The sequence below is a fragment of the Tasmannia lanceolata genome, unplaced genomic scaffold (assembly GCF_043159265.1).
Source record: "Tasmannia lanceolata isolate RefF3 unplaced genomic scaffold, GAP_Taslan_0.1 ptg000025l, whole genome shotgun sequence".
Taxonomy (NCBI): domain Eukaryota; kingdom Viridiplantae; phylum Streptophyta; class Magnoliopsida; order Canellales; family Winteraceae; genus Tasmannia; species Tasmannia lanceolata.
Genome location: NW_027518702.1, coordinates 13,530,951 through 13,548,271, shown reverse-complemented (window position 1 = coordinate 13,548,271; position 17,321 = coordinate 13,530,951). Strand labels below are relative to the sequence as shown.

At 38.6% G+C, this 17,321-nt stretch overlaps 1 protein-coding gene across 1 annotated transcript; it reads right to left on the bottom strand.

The window, feature by feature from the left end:
- Nucleotides 1-1,385: 1,385 nt before the first annotated feature.
- PRORP1 (proteinaceous RNase P 1) lies at nucleotides 1,386-12,410 on the bottom strand. The gene is made up of 7 exons (XM_077368609.1): nucleotides 11,163-12,410; nucleotides 7,259-7,348; nucleotides 6,950-7,131; nucleotides 6,469-6,589; nucleotides 2,389-2,457; nucleotides 1,834-1,984; nucleotides 1,386-1,740 (listed from the first exon to the last, which is right to left on the bottom strand). The coding sequence occupies exons 1-7, from the start codon at nucleotides 12,309-12,311 to the stop codon at nucleotides 1,703-1,705; spliced, it is 1,800 nt and encodes a 599-aa protein (XP_077224724.1). The 5' UTR covers nucleotides 12,312-12,410; the 3' UTR covers nucleotides 1,386-1,702.
- Between the last annotated feature and the right edge of the window lie 4,911 nt (nucleotides 12,411-17,321).

Genomic DNA, 17,321 nt, shown 5'->3' with positions numbered 1-17,321 from the left:
TGAAAATGTGCATTTTTTTAAAAGTTTGTTAAGAAAAATGAAAATTAATGCACTAATTCATGTGCAAATGCATCAATTTAACAATTAGTTGTGCATCATAATTGAAGAACAAACAAAAAACATAAGATAAAACACTTTTATTATTAGAGTGGTAGTGTTTTGATCAACATAATTAAGACCTTACGGAAATCTGCATATAGGATCATCCATTCATAGGCGCGCCCATCAAAAAAAAAATAAAAAAATTCATAGCCGCCATAGGCTAGAGTTTGGACTAGTGCTGGCCCACCAGATCACTCAGTTTGGTCCACCTAGAGTGTCAACATTCTGTGGGCAGCCTGACTGTAACACTGGGGTGTGTATTTTTAAGAGATACAGTGGGGCCCACACGAGTTGATCCAAACCATTCATTTGTAGGGCCTTGACTTAGATAGGTCTGCCCTGAAAAGTATCAAATGATCCTAACCCTACATTTTGTAGAGAGATAATCCAATGGAGATGTTTTCTCCATCAAAACATGGCAGCTGGAATAACAATTGTGTGAGCTTTTCAAGCTCTCCTCGCTCACACATTCCTAGAAACTAGCGAAGAAATAAACGTACTTAGGAGTTAGTTTTTTGTTTTCTTGGTTTTTAGGAGCTTTTGATGCGCCCCTCGCTCCTACCCTCTTCAAGTCTCTCCCTCTGGCACATTTCGCAGAGTTGGCGCCACAAATATTCGAAGGAATGTTTTCTCATGGTGACCAAACATGCATCAATTTGAAAAACATTTGGTTCACCTGATGATGACAACCAAACAAAGAAACAGGAAGAAAAATGGAAAATTGCTCTTCAACATTGAGCTTCAAGTATTTATTGTAGTTTCTTATACTATGGTTGCCAACATCTTTGCAATGAAAAATCTGAGCGGCTAGAAGTATATTTGGGTTTTAATTGAAATGATGCAGACCATTTATCTGTTACTCCTTGCTAGTGATAGGCCATTGGATCAAATCCATTCTCATGGGCTATTTTAACCCTCCAATTAATACTGTTTTCCCTTGGAAAGAAGCCATCTGAGAGATATAAAAAGACAATTCCTGTGAGAGAACCCAGACTTATCTAAATACCAACTGGCATGAGCGCAAATATTTTCAAATATCAGAGATGGGTGTCCCTGGTTTGCAATTCCTAGAGAACAAATAAATCAACAATGAGAAAAACCAACCCCATAGCTTATGTTTTTAAACTAAAATCTAATTGAGAAATGATAGGTCCATCGCCTTTTGTTCGACTTTCCTGAAAATACTATTTCTGTGAAAAAACAAACGGTGGAAAAGCTGAAAAAGAAAATGGAAATAGCATTTCAGACTTCAATTATGCAATTATTAACATTAGCATTTGGAATTTTATTTTAGTTCTACAAAATACTCCAATTTTCCACCAATATTTTGCAAGTTTCTCATCATAAATTTTCCTTCTTCACCGAATCTTTTTTTCTGTTTATTATCTTTCAAATAGACCTGGTACAAAGCTAGTTACCATCTATTTCTCTCCTGACAAAGTAAAAAACCAAGATGGCTGTTCTCCATGGCATGGCATTTCACTTCTCTCTATTATTATTTTTTTGCTGAAAGATGAGTTTTTCCACAGTAGCATTCAGTTCAGCTACAGGCTCAACCCCAAGAGAGAACAAAAACCTCAATGTAGCTGTTAAGTCTTTCTCACTGAACCATTTTGCTGAAGGCAGCTTTGGATAACCCTTGAAGATAAATTAAAAATAGAAAAATTGAGACTATTTGGGGGTCTTTTAAAGAATTCTTGCAACAAAATTTTCGCTTCAATTAGGAATCACCTTGCGTGTGATGCGCCTTAGTTTGATCAGCATGAACATGGGATTGTGTTGAGAGAGTGATCGGAGTGCGAGTTGCACAAACCCACTGCCTCGTTGTTTCAGTATCACCGCAGTTCACAGTAGGTATATGCCAACTACCCGTTTCGGATTCCTGCAAATTCAGTTGAACAATATCAAAGATAGCTTACGCAGGCGAGTATGTAAATTATTTGCCCCTAAGATCATGTTTGGCAACCATGTTAAAATAGTCCATGGATTATTTGTGGGGCTATTTGTGATAGAAGATAGGAAGAGGGAGTCGTGAGAGCGTGGGAGTGAGTGGAGCACGAAAAGCTCATAAAAATCAGGTTAAAAAACAATTTTAAATAGGTAATTTTTTTCACTAGTTTTAAGCATTTTTAAATTTTCACCACAACAACCTCCACACACACACACAAAAATTAAAATAATAAAAATAATCAATTCTCTCACTCTCCCTCACACAATTGGGCCCACGAGTATTCCATGGAATAACATGACCCAAGAGATTGAAGAAATCAGACATGAATTAGTCACCTGTATAACAATTGAATATGGCGGCGGCATTTGAAAAATGGGGCTGTCTCTTGTGAGTCTCATGCGCACCTGCAAATGTTTTACATGCAAATTAGCTTAAACCCAAGGAGTGAAAAGCAACCACCATCATAAATACACGCAAGAATATAATATATGGACATCTGTAAGTGGTGATAAAAATAAGCATTTGCTTGATGCTTGAGTAATGAATATGGGGGAGTTCAACGAAACTGCACATTTTCTTTGGTTTTCTTAGAATTCCACCGGAGTCAATAACCAAATTCGTGCACATAAATACAGGCAAATCGTTGCCCCAAGAAAGGGTGCTTTAAAATATTAAAAATTAATGCCATTATATAGGTTTAAAGATATCAGATATGATTTTTTTTTTATATTTTCAAAAATTAGAAGACAACATATTATAACTTTCACCCCTTTGGATATGAGAACAAAGATGTAAAGGCTAGCTCTTTGTAAATTTGAAAAAAAAGGACACCTGAGAAAGGGCACCCTCTGTTCTTTATTAAAGCATTAAATATAACAGCAAGCTGCTCTAATAACACTCCTCAAACTCCATAAAAACAAATCCCCCCTCTAAACCTATAAAGTGCTGACCCGATGTGTAAAATAAGATAGTAAGAAACTCAATTAAAATCAATGCCTAAATCTAATAACCCTCCTCAAACTCTACAAAAACCACCCCTACATAGTCCGAACATAGTAAAGTACAAACTCCATGCATAAAATAAGGTGGTAGGAAACCCAAACAAAATCAATGTCTCATAACCTACCCCTATTTAAAAGCAAACTTTGAAAAACTCCGAACGGGAGCTGATGAGGGCACCCTCTATTTTTTTTAAGTACCAAAGAAAAGCAAATTGTTCTAATAACCCTCCTCAAATCCAGTAAAAACTAACTCTACCTTGGTAAAGTCTAATAATAAAGTAATAACCTCAGAAATAAAATAACATAGTAAGAAACCAAAATAAAATCAGTGTGTGTGTGTGTGTGTGTGTGTGTGTGTCAGTGTTTTCCCATTCCTAAAATGCCTACGCATGTTTGCCGACAGCATGGTTCAGCTTGGATTTTATAAGGCATCAAAAGCCTAGTCCACATTAACCATGTTGTCGATACAATATTGGCATGTTAAAATAACTAAGAGATCGCCTCATTATGTGTGTGATTCATTAACACATTATGGGTGTGTTTGGATGGCTGGAATCAAGAATCGGATTCAGCATACCATTCCATTCCTATTCTGATTCTCCCATAATCGGAATGGCAATTCTGATTCTAGTGTTCGCGTAAGCGATTTCTCCTTCCACATCAGGCCCGAATAGACAATCTCACCTTTGTCCAGATCTTTCTTTGCCTCATGCATATTAATTGAGAATCAAATAATCAAGCAACGCAGGCATATACTAGATGCTAGACGAAAGAAAGTCTAACAATCATGGTCAATGATCAAGTCTAACAATCATCAACAATGATCATTGACCATTATCAAACAACAAAAATTCAATGATCGTAAGAAATCAACAAAAGACAGCAGTCTGCAACTATCTCCAAAAAAAACAAAGTTATACATGAGCAGAGGGGATGGAGGAAAAGAGATTATAAAAAATGAGAGAAATGGAGAGGGCTACAGAAGAAGAAAAAAGTTCATTGAGATACCTACAAGCATCAACGTCTTTCTTCGACAAAAACCTCTACCTTGAAAATGCAAATCCTAATAAAAAAGACGAGCGGAGCAACAACAGCAACAACAGCAGAAATGCTCGACTAGGGATTGGGGGTAGAGAAAATGCTTTCTGGTTCTCACCGTGTGAGTAGAGAGAGGAGCTTGTTTAGCCTGGCTAGGGCTTTGTCCCCGAAGACTGGGTCTTTAGCTGAGCTAGGGTTGGTGAACTACAAGCCTACAAACCCCTTGCTTGTCCTCCTCGTGAGCCACTTTAAGACCACTTCTCATGATTTGCATGCATCACGAGCCAACTGAATGTAAGACCCACTAGCTACACCCTGCTCGGCCAAGTCCTCTGACTCGGGCGCTCAAGGTACCAGGACACACCAAGAGCCAATGCACAAGACCGCAGCACATGTCCAAACATCCCACAAAGGCACGAGGAATAACTTGTACCATGTCCCAATCTGATAAGCCCAAAAGCTGTGTCATCCAAGGTTCAAGGTTGCACCATGGATCTCTCCACAAGAACTCTGTCTCACGAGGGTGACCGAAGCCACTCTGGCGTGTTCATGGCTAGTTGTCCATCCTAGTCCAAAAGAAGTATTGTGGTGCTAAGGCTTTCCACAATATAAACTCAACACTGGTCTGTATGCGCAGTGAAGGTTGGAACCCAACCAAGCCAACACTGTCCTTGGCGCTCATCCTCGACCAAGGAAGCTAGAGCATCCTCCTGGATAACTTGTAGCCCACACCCCAAACCTACCTTTGGGTACCTCCGAGCTACATCACGGTCCCTGTGCCTCACGCACGTGCTATGTCCCTGCATGTATCTGCACCCAACCCCAGGATTCCGTCCCACAATCTGTTGTGGCCTAGGGAGATGAAGCAATTAATAGTGCCCAACTGGGTCTTGACCAAGTGCCTCCAATGACGCTCCAACTAGCCAGTAAGCTCGCTCAATGCTCCTATCCTTGGGCCTAGCACGGCTCTCCATGGCACGCTCGTGCACATATCACGGGGCCTATCGGTTTCTCTATGAGACTCCCCTCACCTGATAATGTCGGCGACCTCATCGACACTTAGGAATCTCCATTTCTTAATTCCACAATAGCAAATGACTTGGCCTTGTAAAGAACCAATCCCTCTGGATTTTGCACATTGACAACATGATTCCTTCCGACCAACGTTGCCCTTCCAACACCCCACTGTCCCCAAGCTTCGTAAATCGCTACCTTCTCTTCAACTCCCCTATAGTTATCATCAAAATCATTAGTTCAACATTCAATCATCTGACTTCGCGTAGATACCAGCTCCACCAATGGGCTCACTTCTGTGCAACCAAATGTAGCAATGGCTTTCTCTGAACACCACCAAAATAAGAGGGTAGAGCGACCCGACTTGAACTCTTCCAAGCAATCCTCTGATTTCTCTTCAACTTCCCTAAGCTTAGAGCTGTCTTCCAAAACACCATCCTTGCTTGACTTCAGCTCTAAACTACACAATCTCTGTACATTCTACATTGGCGTTGATCGCCAAAAACTCCATTATGCACTACTTGCCCCTAGGACAAGCCAAAGGAATCATCTCAATCGCCCCAATGAGTCTCCCCATAGGAATCCGTGTCACTCATGCTTAGCCTTGCACACTTCTTCACCAAAGTGTCGACCTACTTGCTTGGACACACCAACAATCACTAATGGTCTTCCTGGGTACTGTTGGTCGCTCTGAGTCTTCAAGAGCCTTCACCACATGACACACTCACCTGTATCTATTAGAGTTCTTACACTAATAGCTACCCAAGTCGTCCCTCACTCGGATTGAAAAGTCCCTTCAGTTTCTCCCATGGTAGTAACTCAAATTAGCAAGAAGCACGTGAGCTCACCACTGTTCCATACCAGCACAACTAGTTCACATATCGAAGAAAGTGCCACTGGTGTATACAACAAGGTCCTCCAAGACAACTAGGGAAACTAAAAACCCAAACTCTGAGGCTTCGTTAGGGACACTGTAATGTTTGAAACTTTGAATGGTCAGTCATAGCTCTTCCTAGACACAAAACATAATATGCTAAGGAGAATTTTGGCAAGAAAACAACAGCTCCCTTGCTCTTCAAGGGGCCAAAAATAAAAATAGATTTTATATTCCTCAAATTGCATTTATTCCAAAACCCTATAACTATGCATGGCTCAGGTAAGCAAAGTAACAAACCTATACTATATACATGGCTCAGTGATGCATTTTGGGACTTCCAAAAAATAAAGAAAAGGTAGCATTTCTTAAACTCTGATGCATCACAACAAATTAAAATTATTGGTGTAATTTAGATCATCTCCAGAGGAAAGTAAGGTACTTGCATATTTGTATCATATCAAGCAGAGGAAGAGAAATAAACAGACCTGATGCTTTTCTTTCCATTGAGGGAAAAAGCTAGTCCCGAGCAGTTCAAACAGGTGGTCTCTCATCTCATCATTTGTAACTACCAAACATCTAGAACTAACAGCGGCATATAACCAGTACCTGTAAATATTAAATGAAAGTTTATTAAGAAAGATTTCAGATGGCACATTTAGTTGGTAAAATCATCCAGGCCTGTTAATGATGGAAATGAAAGGATACCAATATTGAACGCGGACCTATATGAGATAATATAGAACAGTTAGTATGTATTAAATCCAATTGCTAACAGACAATGGAAGTCTAAGTGAAACTCAGTACAGGTTGGCTTCATTAAGTTGCTGACATATCTAGGTGTATCTTACAAGTGATCTATAAAAGCATTACCAAATAGTGAAAGCATGAACATCTTAGCATACAGGGCAAGATAAAGAAAGGACAGTAAATGGATATACCTATGCATCTCAGAAAATGGAAACCTACCAGTCATCATTTGATCCAACAGGAGTAGAATAGAGAACACCAGACTTTTGCCAGCTTTCTAATAGCTTTTTGTTCTTGGGATTATCAGCAGGACCACCCTTCACGCGCCGACTATGCAAGACAATAAGAGGCAACTTTTTTGATGGGCTCAATCTCCGTACCCCTTGTACAACAAAATTTAGCTGCCATGAAGTGAATATACCTTATCTTGAACTGAACAAAATCTCAAAGTTTAGTATTCCCTACATTAAGCTCTGAAGAAATAGCACAGACTGAAGTTGTTGTGTTTATCACCAGAACCCTTCATACCTGGGAAAAGCTAAAATGCTTTTGGTCAAAAATGCCCACATTTGCACCGTCTACAACAGCTTCGAATGGTCCATGGCGCGCAAGCCACTCCTGAATTAAGTCATCCAAAATTAGTCAGTATTTAGTTGTTTTATGCAATACTTGTCTGAATCTTAAACAAGGAGCAGGCATCATCCCATCTATCTAGAGAATAGAATGCATGCCCAATGACAACATTATAAAACATGAACAAATTCCCATCCATCTTAATATTGAGTACGGACCGATCAATTTTATGTTTCTTCGCAAGTTCAAAAGCTTCCTTGATGCCATAACCTTGATGCCGTGGATTTTTCCATGCTTATTACCAAGAAAGTTCAAGTGCTTGCTTCATAGTTTCCACTAAAATAAAATAAAATTGCTCTCTTCATAGTACAACATCAGGCATGATACAAATACCATCTGAAAGCAATAATCCATATTATCTCACAGTTAATTGTAGAAATTGGTGAAGCTAGAATACCGTTAAAAAAACACCTGATGAAGCTAGAAGAACCAATTTAAGAAAGCTCAATTCTGCTCATACTTGTCAAAATGCCCATGAGATCCTAGGATTGAAGCCATCTTGTGCCCTAGGCAATCACCCAAGGAAAAAATATAAGGAAATGAACAAGAAAAAAAACAGTTCGCAAAAGTGCAAATACATGATAGTGTGGTCGGAGGGAGGAGAGGGACGTTATCATTAATGAGATTGTGAGTTGATATTCTAGACTATACTCCTCTGAGAGTGTGGTCTGTCCTATTCAAGAAGGGGTTCTGTTTGGTAGGTTGGCGAAGGGTGATAGAGCTTTCCTTGAGAAGCCCTTCATGGAAGAAGAAATAAGGCTTGGTCTCTTTGCCCCAGGCAGAGACCGAACATAGCCCCAGGACTAAATGGTTTTTGCTTGGTTTTTTTCCAAACCTGTTGGGGGTATGTTAGTGAAGATCTCCTCAAATTCTTTAAAGAAGTTTACGTAGGGTAGAGCTTGATTACGGTACTGGGGCGACATTCATCGCTTTAATTCCCAAAGTGAAGGGAGCTGTAAATATTTCCGATTTTAAACCAATCAGTGGTGGGTTGTCGAAACAAGGTCCTGGCAAAAGTTTTGGCGGAGCGGCTTAAGAAGGGGTTTCCGAAGTTAATCTCAAATAACCAATCAAAGTTTGTCATGGGGAAGCAAGTCATTGAGAGTGCTTTGAATTTATCTCAAATAACCAATAAGAGTTTGTCATGGAGAGGCAGACAGTGCTTTGATCGCCAACGAGGTAGTGGATTATTATTTTAAAAAGGAGGAGAAGGGCGTATTATGCAAACTTGACATGGAGAAAGCAATATTGACAAAAGGCGAAGAGCTGGACTTAATTGAAGGCTTCAAAATGGGGGAGCGCCATCTGAAGATTTCCCACCTGCAATTTGCATATGATACCCATAAAGCCTCATGTCCTTGGCATTTCATGAAGTTTGTTTAGAGAGAGTGCTTTAAAAGTTTGTGGAAAGTTGATGTAGATAATAGGCCAATAAGTGGCATATTTGCCCATTAGGATTTCTAGGCATTTATTTTCCATGTTATTTAGTTTTTAGGCTTTTATTTTCCTTGTTGTTTAGAATTAGGAAGTTAGTCTTTTAAGAATTCTTATTTTAGTAGGTTTCTATCTTTTAGGTTGTTATTTGTCTATTTATAGGCCTATTTACAGATTATTTTGTAACTTTGAATGAGTATTGAATAAAGATTGATTCTCCCCTCTACTGTTTTCTTCTTCTTCTCATCTTCTCATATTCTTCTCTTCTCCCCTAATTTCGTCTCTTCTTATTCTTCTCCTTCTATTCTCTTCTTCTTCTTCTTCTATCTCCTTTCGTCTATTTCTCTCCCCTTTCTTCTATTTCCCTTCACGGTGCTGCATCATTCTCCTTCTATTCTCTTCTTCTATCTCCTTTCGTCTATTTCTCTCCCCTTTTTTCTATTTCCCTTCACGGTGCTGCATCAAAAGTATTATATCCATATTCATTGTGAAGGATGCGCAGCCAGATTAAGTGGAAAATTTGATGTAATGTATCTAGTAGTGATTTTGTTACTTGGCATTATATGCACCATTATTGTTTGTTCTTGTCGTTGGCTCCTCTATTTGGGCTCTATATATTTTAAAGAAATGAATGAAAAGAAAAAGGAATCTTGCTCGTATGAATGAGTTTGGTTATGGTGTCAATATGATAAAATAAAAGGGCGTGCACTTTTTCTTTTTATACACACAGAAAAGAGGAATTTCAAGAGCAGCTAAAATGCACCTATTTTATTAAGCTATGCTAACGTGAACCTAAAGAAATATATAGTCCTAAATTAATTGTAGAATCCTAACTTTAGCCTAATTTAGTGAATCGGATACTAACACGCACCTATGTGAATACAGGGGAAAATAAAGGAACATAGATTTGTGAGAGGAAGTAAGATTTAGGGTTTTGACAAAGAAAAGAACAATGAGTTTTAATAATGAAGTGAATAGAAGATAAGAATGATATTGAAAGAAAAGAGATAGAAGATGTTTTATTGATCGCAACGGAATCCAATTTCTAGTAGTGGTTCCGATACCATCATAGAGTTATGAGAAGTATTATGGGAGTTGGTCTTCGTGTATGAGAGAGAACGAGAGGAAGAAAGAGGAATTACTTTATCCATTACTCACGATAGAGGTAGAGCAAACTCTTTAAAAATAGCTACAAGTGAAAAGACAAAGAATTCATGTAAAGGCTTACAAACACATTTACTAATACCCATATACCCATACATAGAGATATTAAATTCTCCATCAAACTCATCTTTTCTAACAAGCCTTCAAGAAATTCAAACAAGACATTCTCTTCATGAGCAGGAGAAGATACCCTTGGTGCCTAAAACCCTCCTAGCTCATTTCAGCCTTTTGGATGACCACATAGGATGTAAAAAACAAAGAGATAATCTTACTGACAAAAAAAATTTCTGAGAATGTTCTCCAAATTAATGACAAAACTTGCACACACAAATTTCTTTCTTTACCAACAATTTCGTGAAAGTTTAGCATAATTCAATGTAGAATTGCAATTGTTCTCAACAAATAAGAACAGGGAAGAAGGCTTGCTGATTACAGGGTTATTTCGGGATGAGGATTGGTACATGGAAATTTCATTTTGATAGCCGACGATGGAAGCATTAGAGGTTGAAAATGTCGTAGCACTCTCATTCAGTTCTAGAATTGATGGAGAAAGTCTGAGCACAAGAAATGCACATGCTCAATTGTTTTGATGTTCCCAGTTCTACATAGGATTGACTTTTTATTTCTGAATAAGTAAAACTAGAAATCCTATCTTTGTTTCTATCTATAAATTATTTGATTGGCATGCTATTGGGCATGCTTCCATGATTGAACTTTAGTTTTCTTGTAATCAGTTTTAAGACTTAAAAGTACAATGTGCTTTGACCTTACATTATTTCCAATACGATTTCAAACAAATTCGTGATACAGAGGAAGTGTGTGAGTGAAAAGGCTGATCTAGTTACTCTTTAAATATAAAAACAGGCGTAGCTATGTCTTGAAAACCCAAATGAATTAGGAAACAAAAACATATAACATAATTTTTTTTACATATATCTACTACCACAATTGTATCTCATGTGGTATTGAACAACAGGAAGAATTTCACATTATCCAACTAGACAATTTCACATTATCCAACTAGAACAAGAAACTACCACGATAACAACTCACAAACCCAAGCGGCAATTTTTTGGTTAGTTCCATGATGGATATCCGTTGCCTAAATTGCTATATTTTACCAATTACCCAATTTTATCACATCCTCAAAAAGTGACAACACAAACAAAAACTTCCTCTAAAAAAGAAAATTGAAGCAAACCTGAAAGCGAGTGAAATCGGCCTTGACCTCTTTCTTGCAAGCCAAGCCAGCCAATTTGCTCATGAAATTATCGGTCTCCAACGGATCGATATCAATACAAACAAGCCTCTCCCCGCATGAACTACACACTCCTCTCTCATCCATCTCACTCCTCATCACCCTCCATGTCCCCTTACCCAACCACCCCTTCCCATGCCAACCTCCCCCTCTCTTAACAACCCCTTCCCTCACCTTCCCAACATCCCACTCCTCCTCCCCAATCTCGGCCGCTAAATCAGAACTAAACCACCCCTCCACAATCTCAGCCGTCGATTCCGAAACCCTTCTCACTGCCCCCCTTAACCTATGAAGATAATCATAAACCCTAACCCCATTCCCAAAATCTGAACTAATCCTTAGCAATGCTGCAATCTCCGGCTCCTCGGCCAATACTCCGGCCGCCACCATGTGGGCGTCTACCTCATAAGCCCTCTCCACCTCCCCCTTATTACAGAACCCAAACAAAGCAGGACCATAAGACCTCAATTTAGGGTTTATACTAAACCCTAACATTTTCTTCACCAAATCAAAAGCCAATTCTGGGTCTTCCATGGCAGCAGCCAATCTGGCCACACTGGTAAATGTAGCCTCATTTGGGGGTATTTGGTCATTACCCATTTGTTGAAATATCTCAAAACCCCTTTTCAGACCCAAATCAGAACCCATTTCATTTGAAGAAGAACAGAGGTAGAGTAGGACGTTGTAATGGTGTTGGGACAGAGGGATTTCTTTGGCACGTGCGTCATCGTATAGACGCAAAGCTTCTAGAAGGTCGCTACGCTTCGAGCACATGTCGAGGCTATGGCGGAGCTGGTTTTCAGGAGAATGGCGGTGGGTTTTTCTTCTTAATCTTGCAGATTGAGTGGGTGAGGGTTTTGAAGAGGTTTCATGGGACATTATGGTGGAGAGAGAAGAAGAAGAGAGATGGGTTGCTTTGTTAATGAGAGGGAAGAATTTGTTAGGGGTTTTGAGGGAGTGGAGGAGATTGTTAAGAGGGTGGAAAGAGTGAGTATGGTGGAAAAATGGTGATAGGGTTTTGGAGAAGAAGTAGAGACGGGAGGAGGGTTTGAAGAGGGAGGAGGAGGGATAGCGCCATCCCATACACAACATTGTGACACTGTTTCTCAGAGTCTAGGTTTTCTCTTATCCCGAATGCCTCAGTTCTACTCTTTTTTTTCAATTACAGTACTGACGCTTGGGAGCCTGTTTGGATTGGGAGAAAAACATTTCTGATTGGAAATTTTTCTTTGAAATTTTTTTTTCTTGTTAGTGAGGAAAATGACATGATTATGACTATTTTAGATTCTGTTTGGGTTGCAAGAAAAACATTTCTCATGGGGAACATTTTTTCTTTTTAGGATTTAGAAGAAAATGATATGTTTATGATTAATTCAGAGGGATATTATAGTAAATTGAAGTCTCACTAAGTAAATATTGAAATGGGTTGGTTCAACTTATCTTTTTTGGTGTGTAAAAAAAAGCAATAAATTTTAGAAATATTTTTCCTTTCCAAACTTTTCTAGAAAATTTCTTCAATCCAAACAGGGCTCGGGAAATTATAAATACTAGGACTGTCAATCGGGATGGGAAAGCTCGAAGCCCGCCCATAATTAAAATGAGAACAAGCCAAACCAAGCTTGGTCAATAGTTGAAGCCCAAACTCTAATTTGGGCTGAGCTTGATCAAGGGTCGTCCAGCCCGTTATAGGCCCGGGCCCGATAATATATTTACTATATAATTTTTCAAGATTTTTTATGCCCTTAAAAATAAGTAGATATTAATTAAATATGTTACTTAAGCTTTAATATCCTATAGGCTATAGTTCGACATTAAATATGTTTTTTTTTCTTTCTTTATTTTTCCCCTCTTCAACCCACTCCATATGAACGGTTTGGACCATCATATCCTATAGGCTATAGTTCGACCTCAGATTTATTAAATGAATAAGACATAATCTGGCAAAAAATCAATCGGTGTGGCTTTTCTCACATGCCAAAGCCAATAAGTTTAATGGTTTTTTATGAAATTGGCTTTTCTGTGCTTGACTTAGTCTTTTCTCGTGCAGAAAATATGAGGTGATGGGCAAGCCTAAACTCGGCCCGAAGCCTGTTGTGGAGTTTGGGCTGGGTTTGGGCAAGCAAATTTTCTAATTTAGTCAGGCCCGAACTCGGCCAGAAGCCCGTTGTATAGACATAGGCCGAGCTTGAGCACTTCAGGCCCGCCGAAGCTCGGCCTGATTGACGGTCCTAATAAACACGCCCCTTTTCTTTTTCTTTACATGGGACACCCAGCTCCAGTATAGGTGGCAATCACGCACGTTGAATTCTTCCCACAGGAAGTACATCAGCCCCTCTACAGTCAGACACATTAGAACTGAATATCCCAAGTGAAAAAAGGGGTGGATATATCACTTCCCTTAATTTAAAGGGATGTTATCATAAATTGAAGGTCAAACAGTGTAAAAAAAACAGTGTAAAAAACTAAAAATTGAATAGGGTTGTTCAAGTTATTTTTATCATGTGTAAAAAAAGTATGAACTTTAGAATATTTTTTCTCTCCGAACTTTTCTAGAAAATTCTTGCAATCCAAAGAGGTCTTATTTTAGTTTTTTTTTCTTTTGTGGAAAAAGATGAAGTAATTACACGGGGATTGGTAAATTCACCCCACTTACCCTCTCTCTCTCTCTCTCTACCCTAACACTCTCTCAAGAAGGTAGGGCCCTACATGTACTTAGAACCAGTTCTTTCTTTCTTCTCTCCTTCTGCACAAACAATAAATGGTTTAGATCTTTGAATAAGGTGGACACTATAAAAATTGTATTTGTTTAAAAAAAGAGTCAATTAGCCCATCTGGTTCAAAGATCCAAACGTTCATTTCTTGGGCCACAACTTAATAGGCTTTGCCCATAAAATCATCTCCATACAATGATCCAAACCCTCCGACAACTTCTAAAGATCAGAGTGCTAGGTTCATCATGGAGATGATTTTGGGGAAAGACCTATTTACATTTCACCATCCTATGGAGATGGTTTTATGGGCCTATATTAAGTTGGGGACCAATAAATAAAGAGTTTAGATATTTGAGCAACGAGGGCCACAATGAATTTTCTAATAAATGTGTTATATGGTGTTTTCTATGTATGCCCACGTATTTTTTCATAATAGAGTGGGTCCCACCTTGTTCATGATTTAAACCATTCAATTGTTAGGTCCCAATGTTTACGAAATCATCTCCATTGGATGACCTAACTCTTCGATCTATAGAGATTTCTATATCGTGTGGTTCATGTACATGTTAGAGAGTTACAATCATCCAATGAATATGATTTTTGGGGCACAGTTGAGTAACATTGGGCCAACTGAATGGTTTGGATCTTCGAACAAGGGGGGCTTCATTGTATTTTTCAAAATATATGCCCACCTACGCAATATACACAGGGGGTCACCTAACACGTTTTTTTTTTTTTTTTAATTCAGTGTGACCGCTTTGTTCGAAGATCCAAAGCATTCATTTGTTGAGCCTTAACATAAATAGGTTGTGACCCAAAATTTGTATCCATCGAATGATCCTAACCATCAGATCTAATACGACGGCATCATATATAAATCTCCATGGATCGCAGAGTTAGTATCATCTCCATTGGATGACCTTACTCTTCGATCTATAGAGATTTCTATATCGTGTGGTTCATGTACATGTTAAAGAGTTACAATCATCCAATGAAGATGATTTTTGGGGCACAGTCGAGTAACATAGGGCCAACTGAATGGTTTGGATCTTAAGGGGGGCTTCATTGTATTTTTCAAAATATATGCCCACCTACGCAATATAAACAGGGGGTCACCTAACACGTTTTTTTTTTTTTTTTTTTTAATTCAGTGTGACCGCTTTGTTCGAAGATCCAAAGCATTCATTTGTTGAGCCTTAACATAAATAGGTTGTGACCCAAAAATTGTATCCATCGAATGATCCTAACCATCAGATCTAATACGACGACACCATATATAAATCTCCATGGATCGCAGAGTTAGTATCATCCTAGGGAGATGATTTTTGGGGTAAGGCCTATTTATGTTGAGTCGCAACAAATGAACAATTTAGATCTTCGAACAAAGTGAGCCCAAGTTATTTTTTTTTTTAAATACAATTTTTTTGGTGTCCTCCACTCGGTTTTACATTAGGGTTTCAGCAACGATTTCGGCCGAAATCCCATTTTATGGTCATCCAAACGGAACTATTTATAAATCTGTGGATTTTAAAATTCTGAATTTCAAATCTCCAGATTTTCAAAATCCAATTCCAAGGTGTATCCAAATGGGCCCTAATAGAAAATACATGAGTAACCTCACCGTAGTCGTCAAATGTAAGATAGGAATACAAGCACCTCTAAATCAATTTGGAAAAAGAAAAGGGGAGTGATAAATCGACTCCCCAAATTGATAAATCGACTCCCCATGTGTCTTTCTCTCTCCTCTAGGTTAGAGAGAGAAAGAGGAGAGAGATAGACACACGGGGAGTCGATTTATCACTGCCCAAAAGAAAATTGTATTAATTGTTTTGCAAAATAAGGCCTTGTTCCTTTAATATTACTACGAGACTAAAAATTAAATGTAATTTTGAGTCCAATAATTTGTTTTGGACTCACAATCTGTTGTCATAATCTTAAACGAACACAGCCTATATGTTGCAACTGAGATTTTCATTAGGCATGGGCTCTTAGACCAATATTTCTCATCGTGGTATTGAATGCCTCTCACGCTATAGCTAGTTGCATGCCCGCCCTTATAAAATAATATCTGTGTCTCATGCTCCTCTAATCTAAAGTCTAATAGAGGCCCTTGCTCGCTTGAGATTGTGGCAACCGGATTATTGGACCCGCTTGAGACTATGGCAACCGATTGCTACCCCAATCCCAATATTGGACCCAAAATTAGATTAGGGGTAGCAATCGGTTGTCATAATCGAAAGCGAACAGGGCAATAGTATTTACAACACCCCCTCGTAACGTGATTCGACATAAAGTTGCCCACTTTTCACGTCAAATCAGGTTATTAGGGGGTGTGCAAGTAATGCAGGGAGGGGTGTGAAAATATCATCTCCCTTAATTGAAATGTTGGAATTCACATGATCACATCACAGGATGATCATATCCCAGTACAAGAAGCGTCACCTCAACAATCATTGAGCGGGATTGATGTCTGCACGAGAATGTTTTGCTCATGGGACGATTCTCCTTGACACTAGTTCTCTTATTTTGAGGGGTTTTGGGCAATTGTAATAGCTAGTTAAAAAAGTATAAGAAAAGTTTATTCCTATTTCTCAATTAAAGGAATGTGGTTTATTTTCATAATTAATCAATGCGGTTAGGCCCGCTTGATGGGTAATGCAGATAATATGTCCCTGTCATCCACCAAAAACCATGTCCATGTTTGGCCTTCATGATTTTTCTCCATGAAATATATTTAGGTTGTAAGCAAGGTTTAAAATTTCAGTTTCGGAACCGGTTTTGGACCTGAAATTTAGGTCGAAATCAAGTACTGCCGGAATTCCATTCGGTGAAAATTTCGGTCGAAATTTCATTTAAGATTCCGCTTTAATATTAATTTAATATGGGTGAAATTACTGAAATTTTGAAATTTAGGTGAAATATTAATTAATTTTAAAAAAACCTGATTTTTTGCTCAAATTTCATGAAAAATGAAACTTCGACCGAAATTCCGTAACTACGGTCGAAATTGTAAGAAGAGTGATGAGGGTGGGTGGGGGATAGAATATAAAGAACGTGCCTGAGAAGGATGAGAGTTTGATTAAAAATAGAGTTATTTCTTTGGGGAGGGAATCTAGAGGACATGATTGAGAAGAGAATGAGAATTGGATTAAAAATAACTTTTCTTTCCTAACCGCATTGACAAGGGTGAGAATTTCATAATCTCCATGAATTAATCTAAGGTTGTGGCTGTGAGATGACATGCCTGATTAGTTCATATGATTATATCTAGGGGTGTAAATGGATATTCGGAAATTCGATTACCGTCCGCATCCGAATCCGTTTAAAGCGAATATTATCCGAATCTGTTTTAAGCGGATATTATCCGAGTCCGTTTATGAGATATCCGGCT